General features: G+C 68.5%; 2 protein-coding genes across 2 annotated transcripts; both read right to left on the bottom strand.

Moving 5' to 3' along the window:
- Positions 1-1420: 1420 nt before the first annotated feature.
- Positions 1421-19577, bottom strand: RASIP1 (Ras interacting protein 1). Its single transcript, XM_050927445.1, has 12 exons — positions 19446-19577; positions 14393-14547; positions 13140-13717; positions 11937-12307; positions 7742-8362; positions 7204-7241; positions 6401-6552; positions 6084-6199; positions 5200-5440; positions 3048-3220; positions 2426-2573; positions 1421-1853 (listed from the first exon to the last, which is right to left on the bottom strand). Exons 2-12 carry the CDS (start codon positions 14524-14526, stop codon positions 1654-1656), a joined length of 2772 nt encoding a protein of 923 aa, XP_050783402.1. The 5' UTR covers positions 14527-14547; positions 19446-19577; the 3' UTR covers positions 1421-1653.
- A 786-nt stretch (positions 19578-20363) lies between these two features.
- On the bottom strand, positions 20364-21514 carry LOC127036560 (cytochrome c oxidase subunit 6B2). The gene is made up of 3 exons (XM_050927590.1): positions 21379-21514; positions 20718-20818; positions 20364-20417 (listed from the first exon to the last, which is right to left on the bottom strand). The coding sequence occupies exons 1-3, from the start codon at positions 21512-21514 to the stop codon at positions 20364-20366; spliced, it is 291 nt and encodes a 96-aa protein (XP_050783547.1).
- Between the last annotated feature and the right edge of the window lie 2806 nt (positions 21515-24320).

Below are 24320 nucleotides of genomic sequence, written 5' to 3'. Positions count from 1 at the left end.
GGCGCTGCCCTGACACAGAGTCACCGGGATCGGGGCCCCGTCGGGCCGGGCGCTGCCCAGACACAGAGTCACCGGGATCGGGGCCCCGTCGGGCCGGGCGCGGCCCTGACACAGAGTCGCCGAGATCGGGTCCCCGTCACGCCGGGCGCTCCCCAGACACAGAGTCGCCGAGATTGGGGCCCCGTCGGGCTGGGCACTGCCCAGATACAGTCGCCGAGATTGGGGCCCCGTCACGCCGGGCGCTCCCCAGACACAGAGTCGCTGAGATCAGGGCCCTGTCGCACCGGGCGCCGCCTAGACAGAGTCGCCGAGATCGGAGCCCCGTCGGGCCGGACACTGCCCGGACACAGTGGCTGAGATCAGGGCCCCTTCGCGCCGGGCGCTGCCCAGACACAGTTGCTGAGATCGGGGTCCTGTCGCAGTGGGTGTGGCCTAGACACGTGTTGGGAGCTGGGGCTGAGCTGTGGGGCCGTGCAGAGGGCAGTTGTGGGGCTGTGCGGAGGGCGAGCCAGGGACCAGCGTGCCGGGTGCCCTTTGCCGGTGGCTGCAGTGGGGCGCTGGGGGATCCTGCGACAGGTGGCACCTGTCTCTGGCTGTCTGGGCCGAGCTGGATTTCACTGACGCTGCGGATCGGTTTCAGCTGTGGGTATTTAAAGCCGGCCTGATGCCCACCCTGCCCCCAGCCATGGTCCCTCCCGCCCCGCTCCCGGGCCCCACCTCTGCCTGGCCTTAACCCCCATGTTCCCTCCCAACTCCAGCTCCAGGGAAAAACCGGGTGAGGGTGAGATGGGATCTGCCCCCTACTGGAGTGTGGGGTGGGGAGGGGAGGGGCAGCCAGGACTCCTGGGCTCCATCTCCAGCTCTGGCGGGGGTGGGGTGTGTGGTGTCTAGGGTGTAGATCAGGGGGGCTGGGAGCCAGGACTCCGGGGTTCTTTCCCTTCACATCTGGGGGGGCTGATTTCCTCCACCCCCCCCCCGGGTGCTTGATGGGCGGTTCGGGGGCAGGGCTGGGTGCTGGGAGGTGGGGTGGCCTGCAGCTGGACGAGATGAGCTCATGCATCTTTCCCTAGCCAAAGTTTCCAGGATTAAATCACACCCGGGACTGACGCCATTGATAAATATAGACCCAGCTGAGCCAGCTCCGCTCCGACCACTAGACACCACTCCCCTTCCCCAGCCAGGGCCTGAACCAAGGAGTCCTGGCTCCCAGGCCCCCCAATGTTTAACCACTAAGGTCCACTCTTCATCCAGAGCTGGGGAGAGAACCCAGGAGTCCTGGGTCCCAGCCCCCCCCCAATGTCTAACCACTAGGCCCCACTCTCCTCCCAGAGCAGGGGAGAGAACCCAGGAGTCCTGGATCCCAGCCCCCACCACAAACACACCAGTAGGGGCAGCACTGGGCTCTGGCTGACGCCCTCAGCGCCCCCTGCTGGCAGAGACGGGCGCTGACACAGAGACGTGGTTTATTGGAATACACAGTTCGTTCCAAGCCCAGCACCAGGGGAGCCCATCGGGGTCCCCGCTGTCTGGAGGGGAGACACTTTGGGTGACGCCCCCCGTCACTGTCCAGGCCCTACGATGTTTGACACTCCCCCTGCCGGGGAGCCCGGGAAGGTGGGTGGGGCGTCAGCAGGTGCCCGGTGCCAGGTGCGCTCACTGGCCGCCCTCCAGCCCATGGGCCGCCCGCTGGTTGGCTGGCAACGAGGCCTGCTCCAGGTCCCAGAGGAAGCGGCGCAGGCGGCACAGCTGGTGGTGGAGGGCGTCGTCCGTCACCGGGGCCGCAGGGCAGAGCCGGAACCCCTCGCTGGGCAGGATCAGGGGCGGGTGGTCAGAGAAGCTCTCGAAGATCTCGCCTGGGGGAGGGGAGAGGGGTGAGAGCGGGTGGGGGCTGCGGGCCAGGAGTGAGGGGGGCTGGCGGAGCTGGGGGAGCAGGGCTGGGCTGGCGAGGGCTGTGGGTTGAGAGTGAGGGGAACTGGCAGAGCTGGGGGGCAGGGCTGCGCTGGCGGGGGCTGTGGGTCGGGAGTGAGGGGCACTGGCAAAGCTGGGGGTGGGGGCTGGGCTGGCGGGGGCTGTGGGTCAGGAGTGAGGGAGGCTGGCAGAGCTGGGGGGCAGGGCTGGGCTGCAGGTCAGGAGTGAGGGGTGCTGGCACAGCTGGGGGGCAGGGCTGGGCTGGCGGGGGCTGCGGGTCGGGAGTGAGGAGCAGCGGCAGGGCTGTGGGGGAGCCCAGGGCCGGGCTATCAGGGGGCTGTGGGTCAGGGGAGAAGGGGGCTGGCAGGGCTGGGCTGGCGGGGGCTGCAGGTCAGGACTGAGGGGGGCAGGGCTGGGCTGGTGGGGGCTGCGGGTCGGGAGTGAGGGGGGCTAGCAGAGCTGAGGGGGCTCGGCTGGCAGGGGCTGCGGATCAGGGGTGAGGGGCACTGGCACTTACTGTTCGCCATCTCCTCCCTCTCCTCGGGCGGGGGGCTCCAGCCCTCGGGGTACGGGCGCCCCAGCCCCAGGTGGTAGTTGCTCAGCACGTGGTGGAGCTGGGCGGGCGTCAGGGCCGGGTAGTCGCTGCGCAGCCGGGACCAGGTAGCCTGGGGGGAGCAGAGAGATGGGGAGATCCCTGGGAGCTGCAGGAGGATGGGAGCCGGCGCCCCCTAGAGGGGAAAGGCCCTGGGCCCCATTCCCCACCCCCGGAGCCAACCAGTCCCCGCCATGAGGCTGGATGGGAGCTGGTGCCCCCTAGAGGGGACGGGCCCCGGGCCCCATTCCCCGCCCCAGGAGCCAACCAGTCCCTGCCTGGGGCCCGATGGGAGCTGGTGTCCCCTAGAGGGGATGGGCCCCGGGCCCCATTCCCCGCCCCCGGAGCCAGCCAGTCCCTGCCTGGGGCCCGATGGGAGCTGGTGCCCCCTAGAGGGGATGGGCCCCGGGCCCCATTCCCCGCCCCCGGAGCCAGCCAGTCCCTGCCTGGGGCCCGATGGGAGCTGGTGCCCCCTAGAGGGGATGGGCCCCGGGCCCCATTCTGCACTGGTGCAGTTCCGCGACGCCCCCTGCAGGCGGCCCCTCACCTTGACCAGGCTGGTCTTGGGGACGCAGAGCAAGTTGGCGGTGGTGGAGAGCTTGCGGAAGAATTCGGCGGCGATGTCGCCCAGCCCCACGCCCTGCAGCCAGTCCAGCACCAGGTCCAGGTTGGTGCGGATCTGCACGGCCTTTGCCCACTGGTAGAAGGGCCCCCCGGTGCCTGGCGCCGGACGCAGGAGACCCACAGTCACAGCAGGGTGGGGCTGGATGGGACCCCCAGGGCAGCTGGGCCTCGACCCCGCCCCGGGGTAGATCCAGCCACCCACCCGCCCTCCAACCCACCCGTCCATCTATCTGTCCACCTTAACTCTTGGGCGTCCCCCCACCTTTCCCCCGGCCAGCCCCCTGACTTTCTATCCATCCTCCCACCTTTCCCCCAGCCAGCCCCCCGATCTTCCCTCCTATCCGTCCCCCCACCTCCCCTCCCATCCGTCCCCCCACCTTTCCCCCAGCCAGCCCCCAGACCTTCTATCCATCCCCCAACCTTTCCCCCGGCCAGCCCCTCGACCTTCCCTCCCGGGCATCCCCCCACCTTTCCCCCGGCCAGCCCCCCGACCTTCCCTCCTATCTGTCCCCCCACCTTTCCCCCGGCCAGCCCCCCGAACTTTCTCTCCTATCCGTCCCCCCACCTTTCCCCCGGCCAGCCCCCCAACCTTCCCTCCTATCCGTCCTCCCACCTTTCCCCCGGCCAGCCCACCGACCTTCCCTCCTATCTGTCCCCCACCTTTCCCCCGGCCAGCCCCCCGACCTTCCCTGCTGGGCGTCCCCCACCTTTCCCCCGGCCAGCCCCCCGATCTTCCCTCCTATCCGTCCCCCCATCTTTCCCCCGGCCAGCCCCTCGACCTTCTGTCCTATCCATCCCCCCATCTTTCCCCTGGCCAGCCCCTCGAACTTCCCTCCCGGGCGTCCCCCCACCTCCCCTCTCAGGCGTTCCCCGACCTTCCCTCCCATCCATCCCCCCACCTTTCCCCCAGCCAGCCCCCTGACCTTCTCTCTTATCCGTCCCCCCACCTTTCCCCTGGCCAACCCCCCGACCTTCCATCCTATCCAGCCCCCCAACCTCCCCTCCCAGGCATCCCCCGACCTTCCCTCCTATCCGTCCCCCCACCTTTCCCCCGGCCAGCCCCTCGACCTTCCCTCCTATCCGTCCCCCCACCTTTCCCCCGGCCATCCCCTCGACCTTCCCTCCTATCCGTCCCCCCACCTTTCCCGTGGCCAGCCCCCGACCTTCCCTCCCATCCGTCCCCCCACCTCCCCTCCCGGGCATCCCCCAACCTTCCCTCCCATCTGTCCGCCCGCCTTCCCTCCCGAGCATCCCCCCATCTTTCCCCCAGCCAGCCCCCCGCCTTCCCTCCCAGGTATCCCCCCACCTTTCCCCCAGCCAGCCCCCCGACCTTCCCTCCCATCCATCCCCCTTCCTTCCCTCCCGGGCATCCCCCCCCACTCCCTCCCAGACGTCCCCCAGCCTTTCCTCCCATCCATCCACCTTCCCAACCCCCCATCTATCCATCTACCCCTGCCCATCCTCGTGTCCTGACCACTCACCCACCATGAGACATGAGCGGTACGAGGGGGCAGTGGGTGAAGCAGACTGTGATGTGTGTGTGTGGGGGTGCAACGGTTGGTGGGGGTGGAGGAGAGGTGGGGGGCAGGGAGCCAGGGGCTGAGACTGGGGGAAGGGGGGAAGAGACACAGCTTGGAGCCCTGTCCCAGGGTCAGGATTTGGGGTAGCCCCAGCAACCCCCCCAGTACCCCCTCCATCAAACTTTCCCAACCCCACAGTGGTTCCTGGCCTCCCACTGACTGAGCCCCCCCCCGCCCCCTGCCCCTCCCCTTCTGCCTTGGTTCCTGGCATGGAACCATTTCCTGCCCTGCCCCGCCCCTGGGCCGATGGGCAGGAAAGAGCTGCCTTCCTGCTGATCTGGGGATGGGACAATAGGAGGAAACAGGGGGAGGGTGGCTGAGATTTCGGGCTGCCTGTGATTCACTGAGTCTGGCTCATGAGACCGGAGCCTCTGTCAGAGCCAGGGAGAGAACCCAGGAGTCCTGGCTCCCAGCCCCCTCCTGCTCTAACCACTAGACCCCACTCCCCTCCCAGAGCAGGAGAGAACCCAGGCGTCCTGGCCCCCAGCCCCTCACCTCTCTCCATGAGGGTGTTGAAGAGGGAGGCGTTGGAGAAAAAGAAGAGGTAGCCGAAGGTCTGGGATACCAGGTCGGGGTGTAGCTCACACTCCCGGGTCAGCTCCAGCGTGGCCTGGTAGATGGCCAGGGTGCCACGGATGCCCTCGGGCATGGTGCTCAGCTCCTGGGCGTGGGACAGGTCCGCCGCGGCAGTAAAGGGGTTACTGTCCAGCAAGGCGGGCAGGGCCGAGTACAGCGTCTGCCCAGACAGCAAAGGGTTAAACACAAGGCAATGAGCCAGCAGGGCTTTAGGGGGCGCTGGGCTGCAGGGAGCGGGGGGGGGGGAGGTCAGCAGGGGGCTCTCCTCAGGCAGGTGGGACGGGCCCCGATGCCCTAGGGCAGCACTAGGGGGCGCTGGGCAGCAGGGAGCCCACTAGGGGGTGCTGGGCTGCAGGGAGCAGGGGGCTCAGCAGGGGGCTCTCCCCGGCCAGGCAGTGTGGGCCCCGATGCCCCAGGGCAGCACTAGGGGGCGCTGGGCTGCAGGGAGCGGGGGGCTCAGCAGCGGGCTCTCCCCGGCCAGGCAGTGTGGGCCCCGATGCCCCAGGGCAGCACTAGGGGGCACTGGGCTGCAGGGAGCGAGGGGCTCAGCAGGGGGGAGGGGTAGCTCAGTGGTTCGAGCATTGGCCTGCTAAACCCAGAGTTGTGAATTCAATCCTTCAGGGGGTCATTTAGGGATTTGGGGATTGGTTCTGCTTTGAGCAGGGGGTTGGGTTAGATCAGGGATCCCCAACGTGGGGCCTGGACTAGATGATCTCTTGAGGTCCCCTCCAACTCTAATAATCTATGATTCCATGCCCTAGGGCAGCACTAGGGGGCGCTGGGCTGCGGGGGGCTGAGCTCACCTTGGTCAGGTAATACACGGACTGCTGGAACGTGGACATGATGACCTCGTCCAGCACCGCCATGGCGTCGTCGCAGGTCTCCAGGTCACTGGACAGCAAAGCATCATGGGAACTTCCTGGCGAGGACAAAGGGGGTCGGCTGTGGGGCTCTGTGTGCTGCGCTCGCTGCCGAGCTCACTCCATCCCTGTGGGATTCACCCTACCATCCCCTACGGGAGAGAGAACCCAGGCGTCCTGGCTCCCAGCCCCCGCTGCTCTAACCACTAGCCCCCACTCCCCTTTCAGAGCCAGGGAGAGAACCCAGGAATCCTGCTCACCCTCCAGGTCGAGTTCTTTCTCCATGTCCAGCACTTTCTTCTGGACCAGGTTGAGCAGCTCCATGGCGTTGGCCATCCAGAGCATCAGGGGGCGCAAGTCGGCCGCCACCTCTTCGATGCTGAGCACCCCCACCTGGCCCTTGTCCTGCTGGCTGGAAGGGAGAGAGGGGTGGGGGGAGCGACTGGGGGATCATCGGAGCTGCTGGGACACCCTCGCCCCTCCCCAGACTCTTTGGGACCCTGTCCAGTTCTTAGCAGCTTCCAATGGGACATACTCAGCTCTGAAGGGGTTAACAGCCCCTCTGGGGTGGGTGCGGGGGCTGGGTATATGCGGACTCCTCGCCTGGTGCTGGGACATGGCCCCTCGGGGGTGAGTGCAGGGGCTGATTATATGAGGACCCCTCGCCTGGTGCTGGGACATGGCCCCTCTGGGGTGGGTGCGGGGGCTGGGTATATGGGGACCCCTCGCCTGGCGCTGGGACATGGCCCCTCTGGGGTAGGTGCAGGGGCTGGGTATACAGGGACCCCTCACTCAGTGCAGGGATGTGACCATTCTGGGGTGGCGTGGGGGCAGGGTATATGGGACCCCTCACCTGGCATTGGGACGTGACCCCTCTTGGGTGAGTGCAGGGGCTGGGTATATGGGGACCCCTCACCTGGCACTAAGATACAATCCCTCTGGCGTGGGGCTGGAGTCTGAGGACAGAGCTCCTCCTACCCTGCGCACTGCCGCAGAGGGGGGCGAGACAGGGAGCACCCATGCCCAGGGTGGGGTGGGGCTGGGGTCCCGGGGTCTCACTCACTTCTCCGGCTGCCGGTCCCCGACTTCCTTGATCTTCTCCTGGCAGGGAAGAAAGCTGATCCGGAACGGGCCTTGTGGCTGCCGTCACATTCCCCCAGCCCTGCCCCCTGATACACAGGGGGGCCCCCACCCCCAGCCCTGCCCCCACCCTGGGATACACAGGGGGCCCTGCTCCCAGCCATTCTTCCCTCCTCCCTTCCCCCACTCTGGGAGGGGTCCCTGACCCCCCAGGGGCAGATTGGGGTTTTGTGGGGCCCTGGGCCAGAACAAGTGGGGCCCCTCCCCCACCCCTTCTACCTGCAGTCCATCCCCGCCCCCGTGTGCTGCTGCCGGGGACATGGGGTCCCCCACCCGGCACCCAAAGTCCCCACGCCCGTGGTAGGAATGCTGGGTGGGTGGGCAGTGTGGGTCGGGGTACCCATTTTTCCGGGGCCCCCCAATTGGCTGGGGGCCTGGGCACAGGGCCCCGTTGGCCCAGTGGCTAGTCCACCACTGCTGCTCCCTAGCCCCGATCCCCTGTCCACCCCCGCTCTTGTTACCCAGACGGCCTCCTTGATCAGCTGGGCCATCCTGGCCACCAGGCGGGGGAAGTGGCTGGGCTCCAGCACGCGGGTGGAGTGCTCCAGGCAGAGGCCCAGGAGGAAGGCTGGGGCCAGGTTGAAGGCGGTGGCCCCCTGGAGCTGGACGATCTCCCTCAGCAGCGCCTCCTCCTCCTGGGGCCGGTAGCGCAGCTCGGGCTCCCGGCTCTCCACGTAGGCCTGGAAGGCATCCTGCCTCTCCTGGAGGGAGCGCCCGCAGGCCTGGCACGAGAAGGCACCCGCCAGCCCGGGCGAGACCCAGGGCCGGGGCAGCCAGGCCGGCCGGGGCTGGGGGCTCCGGGGGTCTTTGTACATGAAGAGGAAGTGCTGGCCCAGCCCCAGCAGGTCCCCAGGGTGCAGCTCCGCCTCGCGCACCAGGGCCCCCCCATTGAGGGTGACGGCCGCCCCCCGGAAGGGCCGCACCAGGGCCGGCCCTGGGACCGGCTCGGCCTCCCGCACGCAGCAGTGGCGGGGCAGGATGTCCGGGGCGCAGAGGAAGGTGTCCACGTAGCCCCCCTTGTCGGGCTGGGGGCGGCGCCCAAAGACGTGCCGACGCCGAGTCATCACGTAGATCACAAAATCCTGGGGGGTGACGGGGGGAAAATGGCGTCAAAACACGGGAGTGCCATCGAAAGCAGGCCTGCCCCGCCCTCTGGGGGGTATGGACTCTCCCGCCATGCCACCCCTGCCCTCTGGGGAGGAATGGGCTCTCCCGCCATGCCACCCCTGCCTTCTGGGGGGGAGAATGGACTCTCCCGCCATGCCACCCCTGCCGTCTGGGGGGAACGGGCTCTCCCATAGCACCACCCCGCCCTCTGGGGGGGAATGGACTCTCCTGCCATGCCACCCCTGCCCTCTGGGGGGAACGGGCTCTCCCACAGCACCACCCCGCCCTCTGGGGGGAATGGCCTCTCCCACCATGCCACCCCTGCCCTATGGGGGGAACGGGCTCTCTCACAGCACCACCCCATCCTCTGGGGGGGAATGGACTCTCCCGCCATGCCACTCCTGCCCTCTTGGGGGAACGGGCTCTCCCACAGCACCACCCCTGCCCTCTGGGGGGGAATGGACTCTCCCACCATGCCACCCCCTGCCCTCTGGGGGGGGGAACGGGCTCTCCCACCATGCCGCCCCTGCCTTCTGGGGGGAGCGGGCTCTCCCACAGCACCACCCTGCCCTGTGGGGGGGGGGGAGCAGGCTCTCCCACCATGCCACCCCTGCCCTTTGGGAGGGAATGGACTCTTGTGCCATGCCACCCCTGCCTTCTGGTGGGGAATGGGCTCTCCCACCATGCCACCCCTGCCCTCTGGGGAGAACGGGCTCTCCCACAGCACCACCCCGCCCTCTGGGGGGGGGGTAATGGGCTCTCCCACAGCACCACCCTGCCCTTTGGGAGGGAATGGACTCTTGTTCCATGCCACCCCTGCCTTCTGGTGGGGAATGGGCTCTCCCACTGCACAACACCCACCTTCTGAGATGTGGGGGAAACGGGCTCTCCTGCCATGCCTCCCCTCCCTCTGGGGGGAACCGGCTCTCCTACAGCATCACCCTGCCCTCTGGGAGGGAATGGACTCTCCCGCCATGCTACCCCTGCCCTCTGGGGGGGGGAATGGACTCTCCCGCCATGCCACCTTTGCCCTCTAGGGGGGAACAGGCTCTCCCACCATGCCACCCCTGCCTTCTGGGGTGGGAATGGGCTCTCCCACCGCAGAACACCCACCTTCTGGGGGGGAATGGGCTCTCCGGCTGCACCACCCCTGCCCTCTGGGGGGGAGGGGAATGGGCCCTCTCCCACTGTGGCACCCACCACTCTTGGGGAGGGGCTCTCCCACGAATCCCCTCTATGATCAAATGGGTTCTACCCTTTTTGCCCCACCCCCAGTTTCTGTGAGAAAATGGGCCATCCTGCTATTGCACCCCTATTTTTGTTGGCTAAAATTGTCTCTTCTGGGAAGCCCCCTATTTTCTATGTTAAAATGGACTCTTCCATTACCGCACCCTCCCATGGGGTATCCTGGGGCGCTCCCACCTACCCTTCCCTCCCCCAAGGCCGACCCAGAGGGTACAAAGCATTATGGGAAAGCTGAGCTGTGTTCCCAGCATGCTCTCTGCTGGACCATAGTGGGGAGCAAATGGTCCTGGGGGCTGGAGTCAGCACCCCCTACTGACCTTGCACTGCAGCCCAGCGCCCCCTGCCGAGCCCCTGCTCTGCCCCCCCGAGCCTGGCACCCCTCACAGAGCCCCCCGCTCCGCCCCCCAGCCCAGCGCCCCCTGCTGAGCCTCCGCTCTGCCCCCCCCCCGAGCCTGGCACCCCTCACAGAGCCCCCCGCTCTGCCGCCCCAGCCCAGCGCCCCCTGCCGAGCCTCCGCTCTGCCCTCCCCGAGCCTGGCACCCCTCACTGAGCCCCCCGCTCTGCCCCCCAGCCCAGTGCCCCCTGCCGAGCCTCCGCTCTGCCCCCCCGAGCCTGGCACCCCTCACTGAGCCCCCCGCTCCGCCCCCCCCAGCCCAGCGCCCCCTGCTGAGCCTCCGCTCTGCCCCCCCCGGGGCCTGGCACCCCTCACAGAGCCCGCCGCTCTGCCCCCCCAGCCCAGCGCCCCCTGCTGAGCCCCCCGCTCCTCCCCCCAGCCCAGCGCCCCCTGCCGAGCCTCCGCTCTGCCCCCCCGATCCTGGCACCCCTCACTGAGCCCCCCGCTCCGCCCCCCCCCGAGCCTGGCACCCCTCACAGAGCCCCCCGCTCTGCCGCCCCAGCCCAGCGCCCCCTGCTGAGCCCTCGCCTTACCCCTCGCAGCCCAATGCCCCCTCCTGAGCCTCCGCTCTGCCCTCCCCGAGCCTGGCACCCCTCACTGAGCCCCCCGCTCCGCCCCCCCCGGCCAGCGCCCCCTGCCGAGCCTCCGCTCTGCCCTCCCCGAGCCTGGCACCCCTCACTGAGCCCCCCGCTCCGGCCCCCCCAGGCCAGGGCCCCCTGCTGAGCCCTCGCCTTACCCCTCGCAGCCCAATGCCCCCTCCTGAGCCTCCGCTCTGCCCTCCCCGAGCCTGGCACCCCTCACTGAGCCCCCCGCTCCGCCCCCCCCAGGCCAGCGCCCCCTGCTGAGCCCCCGCTCTGTCCCTCCCGAGCCTGGCACCCCTCACTGAGCCCCCCGCTCCGGCCCCCCCAGGCCAGCGCCCCCTGCTGAGCCCCCGCTCTGCCCGCCCGAGCCTGGCACCCCTCACTGAGCCCCCCGCTCCGCCCCCCAGCCCAGCGCCCCCTGCCGAGCCTCCGCTCTGCCCCCCCCCGAGCCTGGCACCCCTCACTGAGCCCCCCGCTCCGCCCCCCCCAGCCCAGGGCCCCCTGCTGAGCCTCCGCTCTGCCCCCCCGGGGCCTGGCACCCCTCACTGAGCCCCCCGCTCCGCCCCCCAGGCCAGCGCCCCCTGCCGAGCCTCCGCTCTGCCCCCCCCGAGCCTGGCACCCCTCACTGAACCCCCCGCTCTGCCCCCCCAGCCCAGGGCCCCCTGCTGAGCCCTCGCCTTACCCCTCGCAGCCCAATGCCCCCTCCTGAGCCCCCGCTCTGCCCCCCCCGAGCCTGGCACCCCTCACTGAGCCCCCCGCTCCGCCCCCCAGCCCAGCGCCCCCTGCCGAGCCTCCGCTCTGCCCCCCCCGGGGCCTGGCACCCCTCACTGAGCCCCCCGCTCTGCCGCCCCAGCCCAGCGCCCCCTGCTGAGCCCTCGCCTTACCCCTCGCAGCCCAATGCCCCCTCCTGAGCCCCCGCTCTGCCCCCCCCGAGCCTGGCACCCCTCACTGAGCCCCCCGCTCTGCCCCCCCAGCCCAGCACCCCCTGCTGAGCCCTCGCCTTACTCCTCGCAGCCCAATGCCCCCTCCTGAGCCCCCGCTCTGCCCCCCCCCGAGCCTGGCACCCGTCACTGAGCCCCCCGCTCTGCCCACCCAGCCCAGCACCCCCTGCTGAGCCCTTGCCTTACTCCTCGCAGCCCAATGCCCCCTCCTGAGCCCCCGCTCTGCCCCCCCCGAGCCTGGCACCCCTCACTGAGCCCCCCGCTCTGCCCCCCCAGCCCAGCACCCCCTGCTGAGCCCTCGCCTTACTCCTCGCAGCCCAATGCCCACTGCTGAGCCCCCGCAGGCCCTGCTCCCTGCAGCCCCGTGCCCCAGAGCCCCCTGCCCTACCTGCTTGTCGCAGCCGAGCAGCAGCAGGAAGTAGGGGTGCTGAGTGGGGGGCTGGATCAGGCACTGGGACAGCTGCTCCAGGTTGGCCCCGTCCGCCGAGTCCTCGGCCTCCCCGGACTTGGCGCCCCCGTCCGCCGGCTCTGCCTCCTGGGCCGGGGCCACCTCCCCCTCCTGCTCCTCGCCGGCCGGCCCCACCTCGGTGCCCGCCACACTCAGCACGGCCTTGCGCTCGCGCCGCTTGCGGGCGCTCAGGTTCATGTCGCTGATGCTGCGGCGCAGGGACAGGTTGTCGGCCCGCTCCTTGGGGGCCGGGCCCCCCGAGGCCGCCCGTGAGCGGCTCTTCTGCAGCCGCCGTGCCTGGGCATTGATGCCTGGGGGGCGAGAAGGGGGAGCCTCAGAGGGGGCTGACCGGCTCCCCACTCTGGGGGTTTCAGGGATCCCCAGCCCGACTCCCCAGCCCCAGGGACAACGGGGTCTGTAGCTCCAAGGCAGGACATAAATGGGGGGGGGGGGCCCATGGCTCCGAACTTGAGGATGACAGAGGGTCCCGTGGCTCCTGGCTGTGGGAAGATGAGGGGGCATGTCTCTGAGATGGAAGATGACTGGGGGATCCTGTAGTTTCTGGCTGGTGGCTCCCGACCTGGGATGACCCAGGGGTCCCATGGCTTCCAGCCTGGCATGCCCAGGGGTCCTGTGGCTCCTAGCCTGGGATGACCCAGGGGTCCCGTGGCTCCCAGCCTAGCATGCCTGGGGGGCCCATGACTCCCGGCCTGGCATGCCCAGGGGTCCTGTGGCTCCTAGCCTGGGATGACCCAGGGGTCCCATGGCTCCCAGCCTGGGATGACCCAGGGGTCCCGTGGCTCCCAGCCTAGCATGCCTGGGGGGCCCATGACTCCCAGCCTGGCATGCCCGGGGGTCCCGTGGCTCCTAGCCTGGGATGACCCAGGGGTCCCGTGGCTCCCAGCCTGGCATGCCTGGGGGGCCCATGACTCCCAGCCTGGCATGCCCGGGGGTCCTGTGGCTCCTAGCCTGGGATGACCCAGGGGTCCCGTGGCTCCCAGCCTGGTATGACACAGGGGTCCCGTGGCTCCCAGCCTGGCATGCCCGGGGGTCCCATGACTCCCGGCCTGGCATGCCCGGGGGTCCCATGACTCCCGGCCTGGCATGCCCAGGGGATGGAGGCAGCCCCCACTGCAGCCTCACCTGCCGTCTCGTTATCCTCGGCCTCGCCAACCCTCTCCACATCGCACCGCCGCCGCACCTCGAAGCGCCGTGACAGGCCGGCCTTGGGCTTCCACACATCCTGCAGCACCAGGGGCCGCTCGGTGTCGCCCACGGGGCGCAGGTGCTCGGCCTGCCAGGCCCCGCCGGGCCCCTCGAAGCGGCCCACCACGTCACACAGCACGTAGCCCCCCTCCTCCTCCTCCGGCGCCACCCCGTAGCGCTCCAGCGCCTCCCGCACCAGCTGGCGCGCTGTGGAGCGCGGCGTGGCCAGCACGCTCTTGTAGTTGGCCCCCCGGGAGATGGCTCCCCCGAAGATCTTCAGGATGCCTGGCAGCTGAGGCTGGCTGGACAGCTCCACCAGGTCCTCGGGCACTGGGTCGATGAGATCCGCCAGCTTCTTCTCGCTGCCCCAGCGCCCGCCCCCCACGCCCGCCCCAGTGCTGGTGCTGCGGTGGAAAAGGTTGGAGAGGCGCTTGTGGCGGCCCGCCTTCGCCTTGCCAGGGGGCCGCAGCTCCACCGTCTCACTGCCCCGGCTGGCGGTGTCCGAAGAGGTGGACCTGGGAAGGGAAGGCGGGAGGCCGGGTTAAATGAGCCCATTGCTCTGAGCAGGGGGAGGAGGCTGGGAGTGTGGGCTGGAGGGGTCTGTGGGGCTGGCCTGGGGGGCAGGAAGGGGGTGATAATGGGGGAGATGGGCCCATGGACTGACTGTGGGGACAGGAAGGAGGCAAGATACTGAGATAGATGGGCCTGTGGGTTTGACTGGGGGGCAGGGAGAGGGAGGGATACTGGGGTAGATGAGCCCATAGGTCTGATCTGGAGGCAGAAGGAGCCTGGATACCGGGGTAGATGGGCCCGTGGGGCTGATCCAGGGGGCCGGATACCTGGGTAGGAGGGCTGTGGGGCACTCCGGGAGGGGGAGCAGGAGGGATGAGGGCCATTCCAGGGGGCAGGAGGCAGGGGAGCCATTCCAGCGGGCAGGGGGGCTGTTCCAGGGGGCAGGAGGGACGAGGGCTGTTCCAGGGGGCAGAAGGGAGGGGAGCTGTTGCAGGGGGCAGTGGGGACGAGGCCGTTCCAGGAGGCAGGAGGGAGGGGAGCTGTTGCAGGGGGCAGTGGGGACGAGGGCCGTTCCAGGAGGCAGGAGGGAGGGGAGCTGTTCCAGGGGGCAGGAGGGCAGGGGCCTTTCAAGGGGGCAGGAGGGATGGGGGCCGTTCCAGGGGGCAGGGGGCCGGTACCTGACGGAGCCCACACTGGGCCAGCGACGGCTCATCTTGACGAAGTGTTTCTTGGGCGAGTTGATCCAGAGGCCGACGGGGAAGTGGAGTTTCCCAAAGCGGGGGCTGCCCTCCTTCCGCTCCTCCGAGAACATGGTGCCGGGGGCGCCGGGCACCTGGGGGGACACGGCCATGGCAGAGCGCTGGCAGGAGCAGGGCAGTGATGCCGGGGCAGGGGCCTAGCCAGACCGGGTGGGAGCCGGCAGCCAGACCTGGCAGAGGGCACTGGTGAGGGGCCGGGAAGGGGGAAGGGCAGGTTGGGGGCCAGGATGTTGGATGGAGTGGAGGATGGGGGTAGTTTGGAGGAAAGGATATTGGGGTGAGTGGGGGATGGGGGTGGGTTGGGGGCCGGGATGTTGGGGTGATTGGGGGTTGGGGGCTGGGTTGGGAGATGGGATGCTGGGGTGAGGGGGGATAGGTTGGGGGCTGGGATGTTGGAGTGATTGGGGGCTGGGGGGTAGGATTGGGACCAGGATGCTGGGGTGAGTGGGGAAGGGGGTACGTTGGGGGCTGGGATGTTGGGGTGAGTGGGAGTTGGGGGATAGGTTGGGGGCTGGGATGTTGGGGTGAGTGGAGAGGGGGGTGGGTTGGAGGCTGGGATGTTGGGGTGAGTGGGGGTTGGGGTATAGGTTGGGGGTTGGGATGTTGGGGTGAGTGGGGGTTGGGGATAGGTTGGGGGTTGGGATGTTGGGGTGAGTGGGGAGGGGGGTGGGTTGGAGGCTGGGATGTTGGGGTGAGTGGGGGTTGGGGGATAGTTTGGGGGCCAGGATATTGGGGTGAGTGGGGAGGGGGCTAGGTTGGGGGCTGGGATGTTGGGGTGAGTGGGAGTTGGGGGATAGGTTGGGGGTTGGGAAGTTGGGGTGAGTGGGGAGGGGGCGAGGCTGAGGGCTGGGATGTTGGGGTGAGTGGGGAAGGGGGGTAGGTTGGAGGCTGGGATGTTGGGGTGAGTGGGGAAGGGGGTAGGTTGGAGGCTGGGATGTTGGGGTGAGTGGGGAAGGGGGTAGATTGGGGGCCGGGAGGTTGGGGTGAGTGGGGGTTGGGGGATAGGTTGGGGGCCAGGATGTTGGTGTGAGTGGGGAGGGCGGTGGGTTGGAGGCTGGGATGTTGGGGTGAGTGGGGGTTGGGGTATAGGTTGAGGGTTGGGATGTTGGGGTGAGTGGGGGTTGGGGGAAAGGTTGGGGGCTGGGATGTTGGGGTGAGTGGGGAGGGGGTTGAGTTGGAGCCTGGGATGTTGGGGTGAGTGGGGAGGGGGCTAGGCTGGGGGCTGGGATGTTGGGGTGAGTGGGAGTTGGGGGATAGGTTGGGGGCCAGGATGTTGGGGTGAGTGGGAAAGGGGGTAGGTTGCAGGCGGGATGTTGGGGTGAGTGGGGGTTGCGGGATAGGTTGTGGTTGGGATGTTGGGGTGAGTGGGGAAGGGGGTAGGTTGGGGGATGGGATGTTGGGGTGAGTGGGAGTTGGGGGATAGGTTGGGGGCCAGGATGTTGGGGTGAGTGGGAAAGGGGGTAGGTTGCAGGCCGGGATGTTGGGGTGAGTGGGGGTTGCGGGATAGGTTGTGGTTGGGATGTTGGGGTGAGTGGGGAAGGGGGTAGGTTGGGGGATGGGATGTTGGGGTGAGTGGGGAGGGGGCTAGGCTGGGGGCTGGGATGTTGGGGTGAGTGGAGAGGGGGCTAGGCTGGGGGCTGGGATGTTGGGGTGAGTGGGGAAGGGGGTAGGTTGGGGGTTGGGATGTTGGGGTGAGTGGGGAGGGGGCTAGGCTGGGGGCTGGGATGTTGGGGTGAGTGGGAGTTGGGGGATAGGTTTGGGGCCGGGATGTTGGGGTGAATGGGAAGGGGGCTAGGCTGGGGGCTGGGATGTTGGGGTGAGTGGGAGTTGGGGGATAGGTTGGGGGCCAGGATGTTGGGGTGAGTGGGAAAGGGGGTAGGTTGCAGGCCGGGATGTTGGGGTGAGTGGGGGTTGCGGGATAGGTTGGTGGTTGGGATGTTGGGGTGAGTGGGGAAGGGGGTAGGTTGGGGGATGGGATGTTGGGGTGAGTGGGGAGGGGGCTAGGCTGGGGGATGGGATGTTGGGGTGAGTGGGAGTTGGGGGATAGGTTGGGGGCCAGGATGTTGGGGTGAGTGGAGAGGGGGCTAGGCTGGGGGCTGGGATGTTGGGGTGAGTGGGGGTTGGGGGATAGGTTGGAGGTTGGGATGTTGGGGTGAGTGGGGAAAGGGGGTAGGTTGCAGGCCGGGATGTTGGGGTGAGTGGGGGTTGCGGGATAGGTTGGTGGTTGGGATGTTGGGGTGAGTGGGGAAGGGGGTAGGTTGCAGGCCGGGATGTTGGGGTGAGTGGGGGTTGGGGGCTGGGTTGGGAGATGGGATGCTGGGGTGAGGGGGGATAGGTTGGGGGCTGGGATGTTGGAGTGATTGGGGGCTGGGGGGTAGGATTGGGACCAGGATGCTGGGGTGAGTGGGGAAGGGGGTACGTTGGGGGCTGGGATGTTGGGGTGAGTGGGAGTTGGGGGATAGGTTGGGGGCTGGGATGTTGGGGTGAGTGGAGAGGGGGGTGGGTTGGAGGCTGGGATGTTGGGGTGAGTGGGGGTTGGGGTATAGGTTGGGGGTTGGGATGTTGGGGTGAGTGGGGGTTGGGGATAGGTTGGGGGTTGGGATGTTGGGGTGAGTGGGGAGGGGGGTGGGTTGGAGGCTGGGATGTTGGGGTGAGTGGGGGTTGGGGGATAGTTTGGGGGCCAGGATATTGGGGTGAGTGGGGAGGGGGCTAGGTTGGGGGCTGGGATGTTGGGGTGAGTGGGAGTTGGGGGATAGGTTGGGGGTTGGGATGTTGGGGTGAGTGGGGAGGGGGCGAGGCTGAGGGCTGGGATGTTGGGGTGAGTGGGGAAGGGGGGTAGGTTGGAGGCTGGGATGTTGGGGTGAGTGGGGAAGGGGGTAGGTTGGAGGCTGGGATGTTGGGGTGAGTGGGGAAGGGGGTAGATTGGGGGCCGGGAGGTTGGGGTGAGTGGGGGTTGGGGGATAGGTTGGGGGCCAGGATGTTGGTGTGAGTGGGGAGGGCGGTGGGTTGGAGGCTGGGATGTTGGGGTGAGTGGGGGTTGGGGTATAGGTTGAGGGTTGGGATGTTGGGGTGAGTGGGGGTTGGGGGAAAGGTTGGGGGCTGGGATGTTGGGGTGAGTGGGGAGGGGGTTGAGTTGGAGCCTGGGATGTTGGGGTGAGTGGGGAGGGGGCTAGGCTGGGGGCTGGGATGTTGGGGTGAGTGGGAGTTGGGGGATAGGTTGGGGGCCAGGATGTTGGGGTGAGTGGGAAAGGGGGTAGGTTGCAGGCGGGATGTTGGGGTGAGTGGGGGTTGCGGGATAGGTTGTGGTTGGGATGTTGGGGTGAGTGGGGAAGGGGGTAGGTTGGGGGATGGGATGTTGGGGTGAGTGGGAGTTGGGGGATAGGTTGGGGGCCAGGATGTTGGGGTGAGTGGGAAAGGGGGTAGGTTGCAGGCCGGGATGTTGGGGTGAGTGGGGGTTGCGGGATAGGTTGTGGTTGGGATGTTGGGGTGAGTGGGGAAGGGGGTAGGTTGGGGGATGGGATGTTGGGGTGAGTGGGGAGGGGGCTAGGCTGGGGGCTGGGATGTTGGGGTGAGTGGAGAGGGGGCTAGGCTGGGGGCTGGGATGTTGGGGTGAGTGGGGAAGGGGGTAGGTTGGGGGTTGGGATGTTGGGGTGAGTGGGGAGGGGGCTAGGCTGGGGGCTGGGATGTTGGGGTGAGTGGGAGTTGGGGGATAGGTTTGGGGCCGGGATGTTGGGGTGAATGGGAAGGGGGCTAGGCTGGGGGCTGGGATGTTGGGGTGAGTGGGAGTTGGGGGATAGGTTGGGGGCCAGGATGTTGGGGTGAGTGGGAAAGGGGGTAGGTTGCAGGCCGGGATGTTGGGGTGAGTGGGGGTTGCGGGATAGGTTGGTGGTTGGGATGTTGGGGTGAGTGGGGAAGGGGGTAGGTTGGGGGATGGGATGTTGGGGTGAGTGGGGAGGGGGCTAGGCTGGGGGCTGGGATGTTGGGGTGAGTGGGAGTTGGGGGATAGGTTGGGGGCCAGGATGTTGGGGTGAGTGGAGAGGGGGCTAGGCTGGGGGCTGGGATGTTGGGGTGAGTGGGGGTTGGGGGATAGGTTGGAGGTTGGGATGTTGGGGTGAGTGGGGAAAGGGGTAGGTTGGGGGATGGGATGTTGGGGGCCATCTCTCTCTCTGGTCCTGCCAGTGCACAGGCAGTGACTTCCACCCAGTTAGATTTGGCTACAAGCCCCCTCCCACTCTGCCCCAAAGCCAGCTGCATTCAGGGGGCAGGGGGCCGGGGGCGCTGGGATCCATGGAATTGGAGGGACCCCAGGGCCATCTTGGGCTGTCTTCGAGGCCCTTTATTGGTTCAATGCTTCTCCCTCCCCAGGGCACAGGTCAGAGGGGACAGAGGCGACACATCGGGGAGACCTCCAGGCCCCAAAGCTGTAAGGAGCCTGGCTGTGGTACCAGGACTCCTGGGTTCCATCCCCCACTCTGGGTGAGGAGTGGGGGCTAGTGGTTACAGTGGGGTGGGGCGAGGCTGAGGGCCAGCTAGCTGCCCCCGATCACCCCACTCTGACCCCCTTGGCTGGCCCCTGATCACCCCCCCAGCTGGCCCCGATCACTCCACACACATCCCCGGCTGGCCCCTGATCACCCCCCCGGCTGGCCCCCGATCACGCCCCCGTCTGGCCCCAATCACTCCGCACACACCCCTGGCTGGCCCTGATCACTCCACTCCCCCCCCAAGCTGGCTGCCCCCGATCACCCCACTTCCCCCCCTCTGACCTCCAATCACCCCACTCTGACCCCCCCAGCTGGCCCCCGATCACCCCACTCCCCACTCCGGCTGGCTGACCCCAATCACCCCACTCTGACCTTCCCCCCGGCTGGCCCTCGATCACCCCACTTCCCCCCCGGCTGCGCTCGGATCACCCCACTCCCCACCCGCCCCTTCCCCAGCTGCTGCCCTAGAGGAAAGCGGGGGGGGTTACCCAGTCCCGTCGGGGGGCCGGACGTCTCCTCTCCTTGGCTCCGCTCCCACGCTCAGCTCCAGCCTGGGGGCTGCCCCGCCCGCCCCATAGCCCCTCGGTGGGGCGCGACCCCCAGCCAAGCCCCAGCTCTGCGGCCAGCCCGCTGCCAGTCGGGGCCGGAGTCACTGAGCGCGGATTTCCCCGGCCCCCACCTCCGCCCGGCCCGTGCTGCGGGGGGGGGGCAGGAAAAGGAGCCGGGCCAGGAAGCGGGGCCCCTCCGACGGGGCGGGGGACACGGAGCTGGAGGGCGGGGAGGGGCAGAGCAAAGGGGTGCGGGGCCACAAGCGAGAGGGAGCGGTTGGGGGGTGAGGGGGCGTGGGGGGGCAGTGAGTGGGGGCGGGGTACCTGGGGCAGCATGAGGGGAGGGGGTAGTGGGGGGATGCAATGTAGGGGGAAGGGTGTGATGCGGGAGACATGAGTTGGGGAGGGACCGTGTTGTGGGGGAGGGGACAGGGGCAATGGGCGCAATGCATGGGGGAGGGGCACCGTTGGGCAGCAAATGTGGGGGGAGGAGCATGAGGGCGTGGGGGAGGACACGGGATGTGGGGGCAGTGTGTGTGTGTGCTGAGAGGGACACAGTGGGGGGGCAAGGAGGGGATGCACTGGGGCTGCTCCGGCCTGTGCCAGCCAGCGTCCCCCACTAGGGCTTTCTGGGCTCAGCGCCTGGGGCTTCCCAAACCCAGCCCCCAGGCTCGCGGGGGATCTCCTCAGAGGGAGCACTATGGGGACTAGGACACTTGGACTCCAGAGACAAATTATGCAAGAAGCAGGTTTATTGTGGGTCTGTGAGGAGGAGTCACCACGGCATGTGCCGGAGGGGGCAGAGCCTCGCCACAGGGTGGGGCCTGTGGATCTGCCCACCCGCAGGTGCAGCTGGGCCTAGATCCTGCCAGCGAAGGATCCGTCCTCTCGCTGCTCATCCCAGCGCTTCACCTGGTGGGAGAGAAACGGGGTTGGGGTGGGGGCCACACCCAGAGGGGCAGCTCCACAGAGAGCGGGGCCCAGCCCTCCCAGCAGGGGCCGGCAGGGCCCCCCCAATCCCCCCCACAGAGCAGGGCCCAGCCCCCCTCCCCGCAGGGGCCCTTTCCCCTGGGGGTACTGGCTCCCATCCAGCCCCAGGGCAGCGGACTGACTGGCTCAGCGGGGTAGGGAACAGGGCATGGGACCTTTTCCCCTCCTCTCCCACTGAGTGCAGAGTGGGGGGTACCCCTGGGGTCCTGGCACCCCACATACCCAGGAGATGGGACATAGGGACTTGTAGACCCGGTAGTACCACTGGCAAGGCCTGGTGTTCTTTCCCTTCGCCCCCAGGGTCTTCAGGCAGCGGTAATAGTCTGCAGGGAGACAGCACAGGTTACCCTCTGCCACCACAAGGAGGCGCCAGTAATCCAACCTCACCTCCCTGCCCCCCATAGCCAACCCCTCCCCACAACTACCCCACTCCCCTCCCAGAGCTGAGGAGAGAACCCAGGAGTCCTGGCTCCCAGCCCCCCTGCTCTAACCACTAGACCCCACTCCCCTCCCAGAGCCAGGGGGAGAACCCAGGAGTCCTGGCTCCCAGCCCCACTGCTCTAACCACTAGACCCCACTCCCCTCCCAGAGCCAGGGGGAGAACCCAGGAGTCCTGGCTCCCAGCCCCTCCCTGCTCTAACCACTAGACCCCACTCCCCTCCCAGAGCCAGGGGGAGAACCCAGGAGTCCTGGCTCCCAGCCCCCCTGCTCTAACCACTAGACCCCACTCCCCTCCCAGAGCCAGGGGGAGAACCCAGGAGTCCTGGCTCCCAGCCCCTCCCTGCTCTAACCACTAGACCCCACTCCCCTCCCAGAGCTGGGGAGAGAACCCAGGAGTCCTGGCACCTAGTCCCCCCTGCCCCGAGGGCCCTCTGCCACTCACCCAGGTAGTTCTGGTAGCAGTTGCGGGTCTGGTTTGTGTTGGGGAAGCGGGGGTCAAAGGGGGCTGTGCGGTAATACCCCCTGGACCCCTCGGGGGCGCCCTTCTCCCCCCCACCGGCTCCATACGAGCTCTGCATTCCTGTGAAAGCAGTCAGGTGAAAGTGGAGAGGCTGCACTGCTCTAACCGCTGGGCATCACTCCCCTCTCAGAGCCAGGCTAGAACCCAGGAGTCCTGGCTCCCAGCCCCCCTGCTCTGACCACTAGGCCTCACTCCCCTCCCAGAGCTTGGTCTCACCTGTGTCCCACCCCCAATGCCCCAAGCTAGTAAATTCAGTTGCTTTGGGCTTCTAAAGGGAGAAAGAATAAAATGGGGGGTGACCTTTCCCTCTGGCCCCCAGGGGTGCTGCTGGGATCTGTCCCTGACCCCGCCAGCCTGCGCCCCCCCACGGCTGGATCCCTCCCCCACTTCCCACTCCCAGCTTGCGCTCCCCTTGCCGCTGCCCCACCCCCTGCTGCTGGGATCCCGACCCCCCCACAGCTCCCTTCGCCCCCCCGCTGCCAGGATCTTTCCCTGACCCCCCCCCGGCTGTGCTCCCCTCGCTGCCCCCCCTCCCGCTGCCAGGATCCCTCTCTGATCTCCCCCAGCTACCAGAATCCTTCCCTGACCCCCCTCCAGCTGCTTGGATCCCCCCCACCTGCCAGAATCCTTCCCTGACTCCCCCCGCTGCCAGAATCCTTCCCTGACCCCCCCAGCCTGCCCCCCCAGCTGCCAGAATCCTTCCCTGACCCCCCTCCAGCTGCTTGGATCCCCCCCACCTGCCAGAATCCTTCCCTGACTCCCCCCGCTGCCAGAATCCTTCCCTGACCCCCCCAGCCTGCCCCCCCAGCTGCCAGAATCCTTCCCTGACCCCCCCAGCCTGCCCTCCCAGCTACCAGAATCCTTCCCTGACCCCCCTCAGCCTGCCCCCACCCTGCTGCCAGGATCCCTCCCTGACCCCCCCCCCTGCTGCCAGGATCCCTCCCTGACCCCCCCTCAGCCTGCCCCCACCCTGCTGCCAGGATCCCTCCCTGACCCCCCCAGCCTGCGCTCCCCTTGCCGCTGCCCCACCCCCTGCTGCTGGGATCCCGACCCCCCCCCCCCACAGCTCCCTTTGCCCCCTCCCGCTGCCAGGATCTTTCCCTGACCCCCCCCGGCTGTGCTCCCCTCGGTGCCCCCCCCCCGCTGCCAGGATCCCTCCCTGACCCCCCCAGCCTGCGCTCCCCTTGCCGCTGCCCCACCCCCTGCTGCTGGGATCCCGACCCCCCCCCCCACAGCTCCCTTTGCCCCCTCCCGCTGCCAGGATCTTTCCCTGACCCCCCCCGGCTGTGCTCCCCTCGGTGCCCCCCCCCCCGCTGCCAGGATCCCTCCCTGACCCCCCCAGCCTGCCCCCCCCAGCTACCAGAATCCTTCCCTGACCCCCCCCCCAGCCTGCCCCCACCCTGCTGCCAGGATCCCTCCCTGATCCCCCCCCCGCTGCCAGGATCCCTCCCTGCCCCCCCCAGCCTGCCCCCCCCAGCTACCAGAATCCTTCCCTGACCCCCCCCAGCCTGCCCCCACCCTGCTGCCAGGATCCCTCCCTGAACCCCCCCCCCGCTGCCAGGATCCCTCCCTGCCCCCCCAGCCTGCCCCCCCCCCAGCTACCAGAATCCTTCCCTGACCCCCCCCAGCCTGCCCCCACCCTGCTGCCAGGATCCCTCCCTGATCCCCCCCCCGCTGCCAGGATCCCTCCCTGATCCCCCCCAGCCTGCCCCCACCCCGCTGCCAGGATCCCTCCCTGATCCCCCCCCCCGCTGCCAGGATCCCTCCCTGACCCCCCCAGCCTGCCCCCACCCTGCTGCCAGGATCCCTCCCTGCCCCCCCCAGCCTGCCCCCCCCAGCTACCAGAATCCTTCCCTGACCCCCCCCAGCCTGCCCCCACCCTGCTGCCAGGATCCCTCCCTGATCCCCCCCCTGCTGCCAGGATCCCTCCCTGATCCCCCCCCCGCTGCCAGGATCCCTCCCTGATCCCCCCCAGCCTGCCCCCACCCCGCTGCCAGGATCCCTCCCTGCCCCCCCCAGCCTGCCCCCCCCAGCTACCAGAATCCTTCCCTGACCCCCCCCAGCCTGCCCCCCCCGCTGCCAGGATCCCTCCCTGACCCCCCCCCAGCCTGCGCTCCCTTTGCCCCCCCTACAGCGTGACTGTGGGTCAGAACTGCTCCCCAGAGACTCTGAGGGGGCAGGGGACTTAGTGCCCCCTGAGTTCCTATTGGCTGGAACATTCCCCGCCATGGAAGGCTCTGGCCAATGGGAGTAAAGGGCGGGGCCTGGCCCCTCCCCACCGCATGTCAGTTAGGAGCAACTGCCATGGAACCTTCTAGAAATGTAGGGGGAGGGGAGGCCTTTCAGCCAATAAGAACATGGGGTTCCATGGTTCTGATCCTGCCCACCCACCCTGAATGCCCATCCCCCGAACCTGTCCCCCCCACTGTTCCCCACCATGGAGCCAATCCCCACTCTGCTCCCCCCACCACCCCGTACACCCCCCGAACCCCCCCACACTGCTCCCCCCACCACCCCGTACACCCCCCCGAACCAGTCCCCCCCACTGTTCCCCACCATGGAGCCAATCCCCACTGTGCTCCCCCCACCACCCCGTACACCCCCCGAACCCCCCCACACTGCTCTCCCCACCCCCCTGAACGCCCCCGACCCAGTGCCCTCCACTCTGCTCCCCCCACCACCCCGTACACCCCCCCGAATCCTCCCACACTGCTCCACCCACCATCCCGTACACCCCCCCGAATCCTCACACTCTGCTCCCCCCACCATCCCGTACACCCCCCCGAATCCTCCCACTCTGCTCCCCCCACCATCCCGTACACCCCCCGAATCCTCCCACGCTGCTCTCCCCACCCCCTGAACAT

This window comes from Gopherus flavomarginatus, chromosome 18 (assembly GCF_025201925.1).
Source record: "Gopherus flavomarginatus isolate rGopFla2 chromosome 18, rGopFla2.mat.asm, whole genome shotgun sequence".
In the NCBI taxonomy this organism is placed as follows: Eukaryota; Metazoa; Chordata; order Testudines; family Testudinidae; genus Gopherus; species Gopherus flavomarginatus.
This window is presented reverse-complemented; position numbering and strand designations above follow the sequence as displayed.